We start from the raw sequence: 16,377 nt of genomic DNA, 5'->3' as shown, positions 1-16,377 counted from the left end.
CTGTATCTCCCCACCTCCCTCCTTCCTCCCTTCTAAAGACAGGAAGCCTGTTTCATGCTGCTGTGCTGAAAACATTCTTCTCTAGAGACTGAGGAAGAAAATCTGCATATTTTAGCAAAAATGTTGAGTTATTTTCATCACAGATGTTTAAGGAAGGAATTGTTTACTAATATCTGTGACTATGTTGAGATACTACAAATAAGAAAGAGACAGTACTGTGGGCTTTTTCTTAAAACGAGACTCTTTTCTAACGTGTCCCTTACTCACAGGAGCTCCCAGAAATTCAACAAGATTACTTTTATCTTCATCAGAGAGATCAGCTAATTCAGTACAGCTGGCTCGTACAATCTTTAACAGGACTGCCCTTCACAATAGACCAGGAAGTCTTATTTTTCAGGTTTACAAAAAATAAAGAAAAATGCAATATAATATTTATAATTTGCTAAATGCTGTGTGTGTGTGTGTGTGTGTGTGTGTGTGTGTGTGTGTGTGTGTGTGTGCGCACGCGCCCGTGTTTGTTTTAATCCTCCTAGTCTCTACAAGTCATCACCAGTTTGGACCTGCCCATCAGGTACCACGAACACCTGCTGTTCCCACACCCCTGTCCTTGGATCCGCTGAGCCGCTCCTTACCTATAAACAGATTCCACTCGGTGTCGAGATCAGCCTGATTTGCCAGGCAGCCCTTCATGACATTGAGGCAGTAGTTGTTGCATGGTCTCACCGTGGGGAGTCCCCGACAGTAAGGGCAGTACAGCATCTTCATGAGCGCACGGATGCAGCCTGGGGTCGGGCTCACCTGGAGATTGATTGACAAGAAAAAGAAAATCAGAAACAAGAATTATGGAAGGAGACAAAAAGAAGTGACTCATTTCCTCCTTGAAAAAAAAAAAGGTGAAATGGCTCTGAAAAACCTCCAGCAGTAGGGCAGCGGGCTAAAGGAACCATCAGAATCTTAACACACTGTAGTACTTGATCTTAAAGTCAGTCAGTTCCTTGTCAATGCTTCTGTTTGGCATAGTAGTAATCATTTTTCTTGAATTGTCCTTGTCAACATTTTGATATCTATGTCATTGCAATTTAGCCCTAAAACCTAGACACTGTTTCAATGAAATAGAACATGCAATGAGATAATGCATGTGAAAGCAATTTCCAAAGTTAAAAGCCCCATAAAAATGAAGGTATTATTAAAGTTTAATGTGACACTTTTAGAAAATTTTCCAACTGGTTATTTGACCCTGTTTCTAAAGGAGGTTTGCAGAAACACTTCCTTTGTACATAACTTTTTAAAAAGGATCAATATCAACTTGTCTGGGATTTCTGAGATCCAGGCCTGCTTAGAAGCGATGGAACTGTCAAGGCACCCTCTTCAGGCATCTGAAGCTTTGCAGTTTTGGGAACTTTGGAAGATGGATCCAATGTTGAATGTGAAGAGAAATGCTTGCAGTAATTCAGAGGAGCTACTAATCAACCGATAATCAAGTGCTATTTACCTTGAATACGATAAGCAGTGAATACTCCTAGGTTAATCAATTCTAAACCAATCAGGTCTTTTTTAGACTCATTGAAAATTCCAATTTGACTTTAAGAGGAAAGAATATTTAAAATGGTGTGGACCAAAACCAGAAAAATACAGAAAGCTCTTTTTCATGACTCGATATGAACATTAGTGAGGTATTTTTTTGGTTGGTTCCATATAATGTTGATCTTTAAGTTAAGCAGCTACATGTTTCTGTTCTTGTGCGCTCCATCTGAAGACAAGCCTAACTTGTATCATTTAGATCTCCTGGAGAGTTAGAGTCTTATCGGACAGACCTGGGCCCCCAGGTGACAATATATGCCCAGAACATTCAGATACTGACAAAGCATAACACCAATGTAAAGGTGGGGCAGGAAAAGGTATTTCCATATGAATGGATACTTTCCACTACCATAGTTAATCTCCAGCATTTTATCCTTTACCTAGAAACCACATTTGAGATTTCTAATGCAAGGCTTTGGTTTCTGTAACATTTTCTTAATTGCTGTATACTGTGAAAAATTAATGAACGAAACCCTCAATTAAATAGAGTTGGGAGACCAGAAGGGGGAGCTCTTAAGCCCTGCAAGGAGAGCAGAGCCCAATGGCAAGAAGAAAGACTCCTCTTCTTTCCTGGCAAGGACTCAGCCAATGAAGAGCCATGGACTCTTTATCACAGCCCTCCCAACTTTCTTTTCCCTCTAAAAAAGTGCTCTCTTTCCTTTGCTAAATTGCAATTCTCTGCTGATCCTGAATAAACCATCTTTGCTGGAGAAATATTTGGCAGTCTATTTGTTTGAGGTCAAGAATACTGAAAAAGTCCCTAGTTTATTATTTCAGGAAATGAAGCTATCTATCAATCTGTCTATCAGTCTATCTGGGCACCAAAATCTCTGGCTGTCCTTTTGATGTTTTTCTTTTTTTGCATTTTCTTTCCAAAATTTTATGAAAATTTTCAAACGTACAGAAAAATTGAAAGATTTTTATAGTGAACACCCATATCTCCACTCCTAGATTCTACATTTAACGTTTTCGTACACTGATTTTTCACACATCTATCTATACTTCTCACCCATCCATTAATCCACCTTATTTGTAATGCATTTCAAAATAACGTATTAACCTTTTGATTTTTATTTTTCCTGGTAATTTAATGTTGGCTTTAATAAAACTGAATTAACCTGATCAACAATAGAAAGTTGGCACATTAAGTAGACCAAATCAGATTAAGTAAAATATAACTAGCCTTTCTTTTTTTTTTTTAATTTAAAAAAAAATCTTATTTATTTATTTTTGCCTGCGTTGGGTCTTCGTTGCTGTGCGTGGGCTTCCTCCAGTTGCATCGAGCAGGGGCTACTCTTCGTTGTGGTGCGCAGGCTTCTCATTGCAGTGGCTTCTCTTTGTTGCAGAGCACGGGCTCTAGGCACATGGGCTTCAGTGGTTGTGGCATGTGGGCTCAGTAGTTGTGGCTCGTGGGCTCTAGAGCACAGGCTCTGTAGCTGTGGCACACGGGATTAGTTGCTCCGCGGCATGTGGGATCTTCCCGGACCAGGGCTCGAACCTGTGTCCCCTGCATTGGCAGGCGGATTCTTAACCACTGTGCCACCAGGGAAGTCCCTAATTAGCCTTTCTTTATAAAACTATTTAGAGAATGTATTAGTATCCACTAATTCTAAGACATATTTTCCAACAACAAAACAAAAACGAAAAAATGAGAACAAAAGAGAGGAGTCTGGTGATTTTTCTTTTGAGCACACATCCGTGCCACCATATCTACTTCTCCGGATAGGATATTTTGTTGAAAATGCCAAATTTTATCCACAATTGGGCAGAATTTTTTTTTAATTTATTTTATCCACAGGTATCCCGCACCATTCAGAGAACAGAGAGGATGACTCTGTATGTGGAATTCCAAATTTTTATACATTTTATTATATGGTATGGTTGTAAGTCCTACAAACCATTGTCCTTGGGTTTTGATTTTCACAGCCTTGCAATTCCTCTCCTGACCTTGATGCCTCTCTCCAGAGACCTATCCGATTTTCACCCAAGCTGGCTACGCTGTTTCTTCCTTTGACTCTGTTGGATTTTTGGTTTTCTCACCATTGGTATTACATGGTGCTTTGCTTCTTCTCACTAAACGTATAAAACCTAGGGTATCTGTCAATATTGGGGATGCAGATTTGAGATCTCTTGGATAGTGTGGACTCTTTTATCATCATTATAGCCTGTACCACTCTGCATAACACGCATGTCATTATAGGGTATTATGATATATAGGTACTCAATAAATGCTTTTTCAGTTGAACTCTCTAGTGTGTTTTTTGATTCCTTGGTCACGTTGATATCCAAAGAAAAAAGAAACAAGATAGGTTTATACATCTTAGCATTCAATTGTTGCTTTTTAATTCTGTTTTCAAAGGTTATTGATTGCACTAATTCCAAAGCTTTGCTCTGTGTGTGTGTGGGTGTGTGTGTTGGAACTAGTACAATTTTCTCAGTCTGATGTTTCAGAAGAGTCTCCAGCTCAGGGTAGCAAGAAATAGCGAAAATTGAACAGCCTTAATAACCTAAAAGAACAATGTTGTTCAAGTTAAATATGGCTCTCTCAGTACTTTGGGAAATGATATCCTTCTTGGTCAAATAAAGGGCATTTGAAGAAGAAGAAAACCGAGAGTGGAGGAGCAAAGTTTAAGCTTTTATGTTCACAGACCATACATTTTGATACAACTGTATGCTTGAATTGGAATAAAAAATCACCACTTCAAACTGAAGACTTTTAGAAGTAAGCCTCTGAAAAGAAGGTTGTTTTAAATGCCAATTGTATGAAGGGCTGTTTCTATTTTAAAATGTTTAATAGTGTTTAGTAATTGTGCTACAGCTACTCTTAAAAAATCTTTTAATATTGAAATCAATATAGACTCATAAGAAGCTGCAAAACCAGTGGAGTCCTGGGTACCCTTCACTCACCTTCCCTCAATGGCAACATCTCATATAGCTGTAGGACAATATCAAAATGAGGAAATTAAGGTTGATACATTGCTGCTAATGAATTTACAGACCTATTCAGTTTTCATGATTTTTTCAACCTGCATTCATTTGCGTGTGTGTGTGTGTGTGTGTGTGTGTGTGTGTAGACACGTCTATGCAATTTAATCCTATGTATAGATTTGTGTAACCACACCACAATCGACTTACAGAACTTTTCCATCACCACAGAAGAACTCTCTTGTGTTTCCTCCACCCCACCCCTTGTCCCTATCACCAGGCAAACACTAATCTATCTTTCATCTCTATAATTTTATCATTTTAGGAATCATATATTAATACTTTGTATGTGGGTTGGCCAAAAAGTTCGTTTGGGTTTTTCCATACCATCTTACAGAAAAACGCAAATGAACTTTTTGGCCAACCCAATAACATTTTGAGCTTCATTTTTTTTAAATGGATCATAATACCTTGGAGGTCCATTCAAGTTGTTGCATATATTCACTCCTTTTTATTGCTGAGTAGTATTCCATTGTTTGGATGTACCAAATTTGTTGAACTCTTCACTCACTGAAGGATACCTGGGTTGTTTCCAGTACTTTGCTATTAGGAATAAAGTTGCTATGAGCATTCATGTACAGTTTTTTTGCACAAACATAAGTTTTCATTTATCTGGGATAAATGCCCAAAAGCACAATTGATGGATCAAATGGTTAGTGTGTGTTTAGTTTTATAAGAAACTGCCAAATTATTTTCTAGATCAGTGCAGCGTTCTACATTTCCACCAGCAATATGTGAGAGATCCAGTTTTCCTCACATGCATGCCAGTATTTGGTATTATTACTATTTTTTGTTTTAGTCAGTCTAATAGGTGTATTATCTATGTTTAAATTTGTGGTGAGTTTCCTCTGAGTAATTTCCATACTAGGATTTTAATTTCAATAGGCTCTAATAGGCATCAGATACAAAATCATTCACCAGCTGGTCTCTAGAAAATATGCAACATTAAAACAACAACAACAATAATTCTGAAACAATAGATACAACTGTATATTTGGCAAAACCAAAAGAAAGAAAGGAGTTCTAAAAACTCACATTTAAGGACTTCTCTGGTGGTCCAGTGGTTAAGAATCCGCCTTCCAATGCAGGGGACATGGGTTCGATCTCTGGTCGGGGAACTAAGATCCCACATGCCATGGGGCAACCAAGCCTGTGCACTGCAACTAGTGAGCCCACGTGCTCTGGAGCTGGAGCGCTACAACTAGGGAGCCTGTGTGCCACAACTACTGACCCCACACGCTCTGGAGCCTGCATGCCACAACTACTGAGCCCACTCACTCTGGAGCCCGTGTGCCACAACTAGAGAGCCCGTGTGGTGCAACTACTGAGCTCGTGTGCTCTAGAGACCATGCCACAACTAGAGAGAAGCCCACACGCCGCAACTAGAGAAGCCCATGCGCTGCAATGAAAGATCCCACATGCCACAACTAGGACCCGATGCAGCCAAGTAAATAAATAAATAAATATTTTAAACTCATATTTAAAATTTAGGATCGAATAAGATCTCAGACATATAATGCCACAAATTTGTAAATTTTGTGAACTATTAGAAAAAATTTCCTACTGAAGAAAACTGTGCTCATTTAGCAACAATAAAGACTACAATACACCTTCAGAAACCAAATGTTGAGTTTTTTTAGTTGGTAATGTGGATTTTTGATATTTTTGAAAAATGTAGCTGTAGCTTCCTAGATATTCAAAGTAGACTGGGAAATAAACTTAGGTAAAAGAGTAAATTATAATGTTTATAAAGGTGGGGCCTACTTGGCACAAATAAAACAATGTTTTTAAGTGAAGAAAAAAAAGATGATGACAACATTCCTTTTTGTACTTATTTGTGGTTTCACATAACTTTTACATGTTGTCCTTCACCACTAATAATACTTTGTCAAGAATTTACAATATTAGAGGGAAAAAAGAAAATAGTCAGTGGTTCTTACTCCATTATCCTACTCCGGGAAAGATAGACAGAAGTTTGTGAGTCAACCAAGTAAGATTTCAATATGAAATCTTTGCATCATGGGTTTAGTCCTTCTGTTAACTTCTTTTGATGCTGTTTCTGTATAATGAATGACTTATAGTTGACTAGTTTAGAGGAATAATAATACAACTTGAGGAGCAACAATACAATTTATAACAAGAGTTCCTTGTAAGATTAACTGAAAAATAAATAACACAAAAATAATTGAGCTCTTAGTTTGTGGCTTTTTTGTTGTTTGTGTTTCTTTTTTAAAAGGTAAAAAAAGCAAGATACATTGAAACATGGCAAGGAATACAAAAAGAGTCCTTAATAAAACTGTATTGGGAGGTAGAACTAAGACTTATCTACCTGGCTAACCATGTGTGTCAGGATGTTATAGCAAGTAATTCTTATGTTTTCTAAATGCGATTTGAGGCATAGCGTATCCTTAGCCATACAATAGCAATTCATTTCAGGTCTTTAATATATTTAAGATTTCTGTATCTGGACCAACATTTCATGCTTTGGTGCTCACATTAGCAATTCCTAATAGTAGCCAATATAAAATAAGATTGTCTCTTCAAGTAGTTTTAAAAAGCAAGAAAACATGTGAAAGTTATAAATCTTTACTTATACACAATGAACATATACCTAGCAAGTGCTTGTTTCTATGGAAATCATATAGCCAAAATAATCTAATAAACATATCTGTCAGAAGACAGATATGTCTCCCAAAGACAAACAAGTTAATGTAAATGACTTATTTAACTAGAATAAATTCAAAATGTGTTTTTGAGCAACAGTAGATGCCATCCTCCACAGTTTCTAATCTGTAGTCATATTAAATGATAAGATGTTTCTACTCATCATCCTAATATATCATGAGATTCTGAAGTGTCTTCTGAAGTCCTCAAGAATGATTAAATTACATTAAAAGTAGTTTTCATGTTAAGTACTTTTTAATTATAATCCTTTAACAATTAGCAACCTATAAATTGGCTTTGTAATAAGTTCATGAGAACGTAAATTTGTTTCTTCTTTATTCACTCATGCAACTTTCATTAATCCAACATTTATGGGGAGGAATAAAGAGACCTTCTACCAGTGTTGGGATGTTCAGAATACATTCACTTCCAAATCAATTCAGGGAAAAAATTATTTGTCTTCGGGAAGTGCAGTGTAAAGGGAGCCCAAAATAGGGCATTTGGTTCAAAATTGGGAGGTAAGGATAAAGACAGGGATGGCTTCTGAAGAAAGTCAAGTAACAGATGTCTGCAAGATAAGCATGGGAGATGGGTGACATCACAGAAATGGTGGAGTAGGAAACTTCAAGAATCAGTCCTTTCACTGAAGTAACCATGAAACTAGTAAAACTTGACAGGATCAACTTTATTAGAACTCTGGAGTCTAATTAAAAAAAAAACCCCAGCAACTAGGAGAGTGCTTACTAATAAAATAAAGAGACAGCTAAATATCAGTTAAATTGCATTGCTAAATCTCAAGGCTCAGGAAATTTAAAAAGATTGCAGTCATATAAAGTATCCTCTCTGACCATAGCAGAATAAAGCTGGAAATCAATATCAGAAGGAAAACTGGAAAATTCACAAATATGTGGAAATTAAGCCACACACACTTATACAACCAAGAGGTTAAAGAAGAAATCACTAGGGAAATTAGAAAACAATTAGCTAAGTAAAAATGAAAACACAACATGCAAAAAATTATAGCCACAAATGCCTACATTAAAAGAGAATATCTCAAATTAATAACCTAATATTATACCTTAAGGAACTAGAAACATAAGAGCAGAATAAAACCAAAGTTAGCAAAAGGACGGAAATAATAAAGATTAGAGTGGAGATAAACAAAATGTTGGTTTCAGTTTACTCTTTTTTTCTAGTTCCTTAAGGTATAACGTTAGGTTATTTTTTAATTTTATTTTATTATTTATTTACTTATTTATTAATTTTATACAGCAGGTTCTTATTAGTAATCCATTTTATACATATTAGTGTATACATGTCAATCCCAATCTCCCAATTCATCCCACCACCATCCCCCACCCCCACCATTTTCCATTTTAAAGTCTATTTTATCTGATATGAGTATTGCTACTCCAGCTTTCTTTTGATTTCCATTTGCATGGAATATCTTTTTCCATCCCCTCACTTTCAGTCTCTGTGTGTCTCTAGGTCTGAAGTGGGTCTCTTGTAGACAGCATATATATGGGTCTTGTTTTTGTATCCATTCAGCGAGCTTGTGTCTTTTGGCTGGAGCATTTAATCCATTCACGTTTAAGGTAATTACCGATATATATGTTCCTATTACCATTTTCTTAATTGTTTTGGGTTTGTTTTTGTGGGTCCTTTTCTACTCCTGTGTTTCCCACTTAGAGGAGATCCTTCAGCATTTGTTGTAGAGCTGGTTTGGTGGTGCTGAATTCTCTTAGCTTTTGCTTGTCTGTAAAGCTTTTGATTTCTCCATCGAATCTGAATGAGATCCTTGCTGGGTAGAGTAATCTTGGCTGTAGTTTCTTCCCTTTCATCACTTTAAATATATCATGCCACTCCCTTCTGGCTTGTAGAGTTTCTGCCAAGAAATCAGCTGTTAACCTTATGGGAGCCCCCTTGTATGTTATTTGTTGTTTTTCCCTTGCTGCTTTCAATAATTTTTCTTTGTCTTTAATTTTTGCCAATTTGATTACTATGTGTCTTGGTGTGTTTCTCCTTGGGTTTATCCTGTATGGGACTCTCTGCACTTCCTGACTTCGGTGGCTATTTCCTTTCCCATGTTAGGGAAGTTTTTGACTATAATCTCTTCAAATATTTTCTTGTGTCCTTTCTCTTTCTCTTCTCCTTCTGGGACCCCTATAATGCGAATGTTGCTGCGTTTAATGTTGTCCTAGAGGTCTCTTAGGCTGTCTTCTTTTCTTTTCATTCTTTTTTCTTTATTCTGTTCTGCAGCAGTGAATTCCACCATTCTGTCTTACAGGTCACTTATCCGTTCTTCTGCCTCAGTTATTCTGCTGTTGATTCCTTCTAGTGTAGTTTTCATTTCAGTTATTGCATTGTTCATCTCTGTTTGTTAGTTCTTTAATTCTCCTAGGTCTTTGTTAAACATTTCTTGCATCTTCTCGATCTTTGCCTCCATTCTTTTTCTGGGTCCTGGATCATCTTCACTATCATTATTCTGAATTCTTTTTATGGAAGGTTGCCTGTCTCCACTTCATTTAGTTGTTTTTCTGGGGTTTTATCTTGTTCCTTCATCTCGTACATAGCCCTCTGCCTTTTCATGTCATCTATCTTCCTGTGAATGTGGTTTTAGTTCCACAGGCTGCAGGATTGTAGTTCTTCTTGCTTCTGCTGTCTGCCCTCTGTGTTTTTCCACTTTCTCTTTTCTGGAGCAACTTATAGATAAGAGGGTTTATCTGTCCTTTTCAAAGGCAGGCAGAACTCATCTGTGAGCTTCCAGGACCTGCTAGTGTTGGAGGGTCTCCTGCAGAGGCAGGGGGTGGCTGTGGCTCACCACGGTGACAAGGACACTGGTAGCAAAAGTTCTGGGAAGTACTCCTTGGCATGAGCCCTCCCAGAGTCCATCATTAGCCCCACCAAAGAGCCTGTATGTTAGGTTATTGATTAGAGTTCTTTCTTCTCCCAGAAGTGGGGAGAGAGGCATGGGATAGTCTCTCCCTCTGAGCCTCTAGAAAGAATCAATTCTGCTGACACCTTGGCCTCAAATTTCTAGCTTACTGAACTGCGAGAGAATAAATTTCTGTTGTTTTAAATCACTAAAATTTGTGGTACTATGTTATGGTAGCCCTAGGAAAACTAATTCATATACCACCAAATTAAATAACCTTGATGAAATGGACAAATTCTTAGAAACACACAACCTACAGAGACTGAATCATGAAAACAAGAAATATGAATAGACCTATAACAAGTAAAGAGATTGAATTGGTAATCAGAAGACTCCCAACAAAGAAAAACCCTGAACCAGATGCCTTCACTGGTGAATTCTACCAAACCTTTAAGGAAGAATTAGTAAAAATCCTTCTTAAACTCTTCCCAAAAATAGAAGGTGAGGGAATATTTCCTAACTCATTTTAAGAGACTAGCATTACCTGATACCAAAGCCAGACAAAGACGTAATAAGGAAAGAATAGACCAATATCCCTTTTAAATGTAAATTAAAAATTCTCAACAAAATACCAGCAAACTGAATCCATGTTAAAACAATTATAAACCATGACCAAGTGGAATTTATCCCAGGAATGCAAGGGAAGTTCATTGTAAGAGAATCAATCAATATAATACACCATATTCATAGAATAAAGGAAAACCCACATACAATTATCTCAATTGATGCAGAAGAAGCCTTTGACAAAATTCACCACTCTTTCATGACAAATACTTACAGAAAACTAGGAATAGAAGGGAACTTCCTAAATGTGATAAAGGGAATTTATGAAAATCCACATTTGACATCATACTTGATGGTGAAAGATTGAAAGATTTCTCCCTAAGATGAGGAACAAGACAAGGAGGCCTGCTTTCACCTCTGCTGTTCAAGATTGTACTGAAAATTCTAGCTAGAGTCACTAGGCAAGACAAAGAAATAAAAGTTATCCAAATTGAAAAGGAAGAATTAAAACTATCTTTATTCACAGGTGACATGATCATAGATATAGGAAATCCCAAATAACTCACAGGAAACTACTAGAGCTAATAAATGAATTCAGCAAAGTTATAGGGTACAAGATCAATACAGAAATATCCACTGAGTTTGTATACACTAGCAATGAACAATCTAAAAAGGAAATTAAGAAAATTCCATCTACAACACTATTCAAAGAGTAAAATACCTAGGTATAAATGTAACCAAGGAAGTGATAGAATTTTACATTGAAAACTATAAAACATTGCTGAAAGAAATTAAAAAAGACCTAAACACATGGAAAGATATCCTGTGTTCATGTATTAGAAGACAATATTGTTAATATAGCAATACTACTCAAAGTAATTTTGATTCACTGCAAACCTTATCAAAATTCCAACAGTTTTTCCTGGTAAAAATGGAAAAGCCGATCCTCAGATTCTTAATGAAAGGGACCCACATAGCCAAAATAATCTTGAAAAAGAAGGAACAGATTTGTAGCACTTACACTTCCTGATTTCAAAACTTACCACAACTTACCACAGAGTTAAAGTAATCGAAACATTGTGGTACTCTCCAGCAATCCCACTCCTGGGTATTTATTCAAAAGAATTGAAAACAGGTTCTGGAAGAGGTATGTGCACTCCATGTCTATCACAGCATTATTACCATAACCAAGAGGTGGAAACAACCTAAATGTCCACGGACTGATGGATAAATAAAGAAAATGCGGTGTATACATGCAATGGAATATTACTCAGCCTGAAAAAAGAGAAGGAAATCCTGCAGTATGCAACAACATGGATGATCCTTGAGAACATTATGTTATGTGAAATAAGCCAGTCACAGAAGGACAAATACTACTTGATTCCACTTACATGAGGTAGCTAAAATAGTCAAAGTCATAGCAGCAGAAAGCAGAACAGTAGTCATGGGGGTTCTGATGGGGAGATGGAAATGGAGAGTTGTCGTCCAATGGATATAGCATTTCAATCGTGCAAGATGAAAAAGTTCTAGAGATCTGCTGTATAACAATGGCATGCAGTTAACAATACTGTATTGAACATTTAAAAATTTAAGAGGGTAGATCTCGTGTGTTTTCTGTGTTTTCTTCACAATAATAAATAATAATAAAGACAACACCTTGATACTGGCATAAGGATAGACCTATAGATCAGTGAAATCGAGTTGGAAGACCAGAAATAAACACTTATATTTAGGGCCAATTGATTTTCACAAGGGTGGGAAAATCATTCAACGGGGCAAGAACTGTCTCTTCAACAAATTGGGACAACTGGATATCCTGATACAAAACAATGAGGTTGGACCTTAACCTCATACCATGCACAAAAATTTCTCAAAATGGATCCAGTGGCCTAAATATGAGCAAAAATCTATAAACTCTTGGAAGAAAACACATGGGACAAACCTTCATGACCGTGGATTTGGCAATAGACTCTTAGATATGACACCAAAAGAAAACAGTAAACTGGAATTCATTAAAATGATGCTTTTGTTCATCAAAGGACATCAACAAGAAAGTGAAAAGATGACCTACAAATGGGAGAAAATATTTGCAAATCATATATCTGTATCCAGAAAAAAAAAAAAAAATATATATATATATATATACAGAACTCTTACAACTCAATAACAAGAAGACAAACAACTCAATTAAAAATTTGGCAAAAAAAAAAAAAAATTGGCAAAGGACTTGAATAGATGTTTCTCCAAAGAAGATATGCAAATGGCTAACAAGTTCATGAAAAGATGTTCAACATCATTAATCACTAACTAATGAACTCAAATCAAAATGAGGTATCACTCCCACCTGTAGGATGACTATAATAAAGACAGACAATAACAAGTGATATGGATGTGGAGAAACTGGAATCCTTAAATATATTATAGCTGATGGGAATGTACAATGACAGCCACTTTGGAAACACAGAATTACCATATGAACCAGCAATTCTATTCCTGGTTATATACTCAAGAGAAATGAAAATATATACCACATAAAAGTTTGTATATAAGTGTTTATATTGATAGAAGCATCATTCACAATAGGCAAAACCTGGAAGCAATCCAAATGTCCATCAATTGATGGATGGATAAACTAAACATAGTATATCCATACAATGAAATGTTGTTCATCAATTAAAAGAAATGAAATTCTGATGCATGTTGCATCATGGATGAACTCTGAAACAACGTTATGCTACATGACAGAAGCAGTCATAGAAGACCTTGTATTGTATGATTCCATTTATGTACATAATGTCCCAAATAGGCAAATCCATAGAGACAGAAAGTAGGTTAATGGTTGTCAGAGGCTGGGGTGAGGGAGTGGGAGAAGCAGGGGAGAAGGATGGAGAGTGACTGCTAATAGGTACACTTTTTTTTTTTTTTCTGTCTTTAAAAGATTAAAGATTTTTATTTATTTATTTTTCTTTTTTTTTTTTTTGAGTATAATTGCTTTACAGTGTTGTGTTAGTTTCTGCAGCACAGCAAAGTGAATCAGCCATATGCATACACACATCCCCTCCCTCTTGGAATCCCTCCCATGACATCCCACCCAACTAGGCCATCACAGAGCACCAAGCTGAGCTCCCTGTGCTACACAGCAGGTTCCCACTGGCTATCTATTTTACACCTGGTAGTGTATTTATGTCAAACCTACTCTCCCAATTCATCCTACACTCCCCTTCCCCCACCGTGTCCACATGTCCGTTCTCTATGTGGGCCTTTCTATTCCTGCCCAAATTGGGTCATTTGTAGAGATGTGGATGGACCTAGAGTCTGTCATACAGAGTGAAGTAAGTCAGAAAGAGAAAAACAAGTATCGTATATTAATGCATATATGTGGAATCCACATTTTCTTTTTGTGTTATGAAAATGTTCTAAAATTAGATTACAGAAACGGTAATGGTTGCCCAACACTGTCGGTAAATATACTAAATACCATTGACATTTACACTTTAAATGAGTAAACTTTATGCTATGTAAATTGTATCTCAATAAAGCTGTTTGAAAACAGAGATAAAAGTACCTTTAACAGATAAATTCCTACTACCATATGTGCAAGTTTTAAAGGAATTAAAGAGTTAGAGACAATTTTTTATCACTAACAAGACACTTAATTTAGCCATGTAGTTATATATAAAAAATATTTAAATAATATTATCCTTGAATTACAGATACCAAAATTAGTTTGATGTGCATGACCATAATGATATTTTAACACTTTCTCTTGAGAAGTCAACTTTTATTTCAGCTGTTGCTTAATGGTGGCCTGGCGGAGATGAATTTTTGTGCGTGCAAACAGAAAACCTTTGGGCCTTCCAATTCAGTTTGAATGTTGATTAAAATGTGTATGCTCTAAAACTATCTCTGTCCATCTTGTACCACTGAGAAAGAACAAGACAGTAAACAATTACGAATTGCAAAACAGAGCCTGAAGGAAAAACGTTCCCTACGTGATGACAAATGTTTATAGTGCCACTGTGATAAAAATTCAGCCTATTTTTAACAATGTAATTTACTTATTAACTAGAAGCCTCCCCAGAAAAGCATGAGGCTTATGAAGCACTTGCCAGCCATGAAATGATGACGGAACTTGCTGGGTCTGGGAGAAAAGAAATAGATATAATTTGCATACCTAATAACCATAACTGCAGAATTTCCAAAGTCAGGTTTAAGTAACATCAATGCTGTGGAACAGAACCAGGCCATGGGAAGTAAGGTGAGTTAAGGTCTATATCAGTTCTTGCCAGCCCTGTTAGGGCTTGTCAGATTATGACAGATTCAATGTTACCTAGCTCCAGTTTGTATATTTAATTTTATGCCTTAAAACATAAATAAAACTGCCAGAGAAGTTAGTAAATGTATGTTATTTTTCACTTTGGAATAGCTCCAAATAGGACTTAAATAAATTATGCACACACACATACACACACGAATGAGTATTTTTCACCCATTAGAATAAACTAGCTCTTTCTACTAAATTCATATTTCGGAGGGCTTCTAATGTGTTTACCCAATAGGACACAACATCATTTTAATTTTACCTTGCTCTATCATTATGAGGTCTTGGTGATATTGGGCAGTCTGCTTGACATTCCGAAATTTACCCAAATGTAAATTTTCAAAACGTGAACACAGAATGTAAAACAGAATCCTTAAATGTCTCATCAGGGAATAGTTGTGTTCTTCAGTTAGAAATTATAGCTTAAATATCACTTCACTTAGAAGAAACATTTTAGCGGTGAGTTTAAATATGAGTCATTTTTTTAAAACTTTTTATTTTATATTGGAGTATAGCCAATTAACAATGTTGTGATAGTTTCAGCAGACTCAGCCGTACATATACATGTATCCATTCTTGATGTGAGAATCCACTTTAGTAAAAGCTATGAATTTCTAGCCTCTGTGCTGTGGAACTAACATATTTCTAATGTAGCTGCTTTTGAATACACACAATCTGCTTTTAAAGTAAAGGGATGTGGCATTTTCAAGAATGGAAAACCAAATCAATCATTCTCTCAGGAACATGTACAACTTTAAACGCCTAGTACAAGGAGCTGGCCTATGGTGGGAGGTGAATAATATTAAAATATGTCCAATACACACAAGAATATAGACAAACACCATATTGTGGTGTTTTGGTAACTTTTGATGGAAAACACATGGATATGGAACTTGTGTTAATATTATCTCTCATTTATTATCTATCTATCTATCTATCTATTGACAGTTCTCCATGACCAGCGATATGCCTTCCTGCCAGTAGAACTGATGTCACCTAGTTTATGGATAATATAATTGTCAGCACACATAGAGATTCACATTAGTCATTCTAATTCCTGATAAGCCCTACATGAGAAGTCCCTTGGCTCAAAACACTGGTGTGTTTCCATGGAAAATTCCTATTCTTCACTTCATCCTGCAAAGTACCAGCATGGATCTTTTTAGAAAAAGTCCTAATGAGGAAGAAAAGAAACAACAGCAATATCAGTTTTGGGGAGATTACACAACACTAGTTTGGCCACGTTCTCATCAGTTGGCTGATGATTGAGCCATGGACTGTCATCAGCAAAGAAGAGAACATTAGCTGGAAATTTCTATGGGGATGGGGAAATTTTTTTTTTTAACATCTTTATTGGAGTATACTTGTTTTACAATGTTGTATTAGT

General features: G+C 36.3%; 1 protein-coding gene across 2 annotated transcripts in view; it reads right to left on the bottom strand.

Annotated features, from left to right (window-relative positions):
- Positions 1–16,377, bottom strand: part of GPC6 (glypican 6) — a 1,053,117-nt gene that overhangs the window by 330,592 nt on the left and 706,148 nt on the right. For both annotated transcript variants that reach the window (XM_082366026.1, XM_082366027.1), the window contains exon 4: positions 633–798. In XM_082366026.1, the coding sequence (XP_082222152.1) occupies positions 633–798 (166 nt within the window). The remainder of the gene's footprint in view (positions 1–632; positions 799–16,377) is intronic.

The sequence above is a fragment of the Balaenoptera borealis genome (genome assembly GCF_965194805.1).
Source record: "Balaenoptera borealis genome assembly, chromosome: 18".
In the NCBI taxonomy this organism is placed as follows: domain Eukaryota; kingdom Metazoa; phylum Chordata; class Mammalia; order Artiodactyla; family Balaenopteridae; genus Balaenoptera; species Balaenoptera borealis.
Note: the sequence above shows the minus strand (reverse complement) of the source record. Positions and strands in the feature narration are given on the sequence as shown.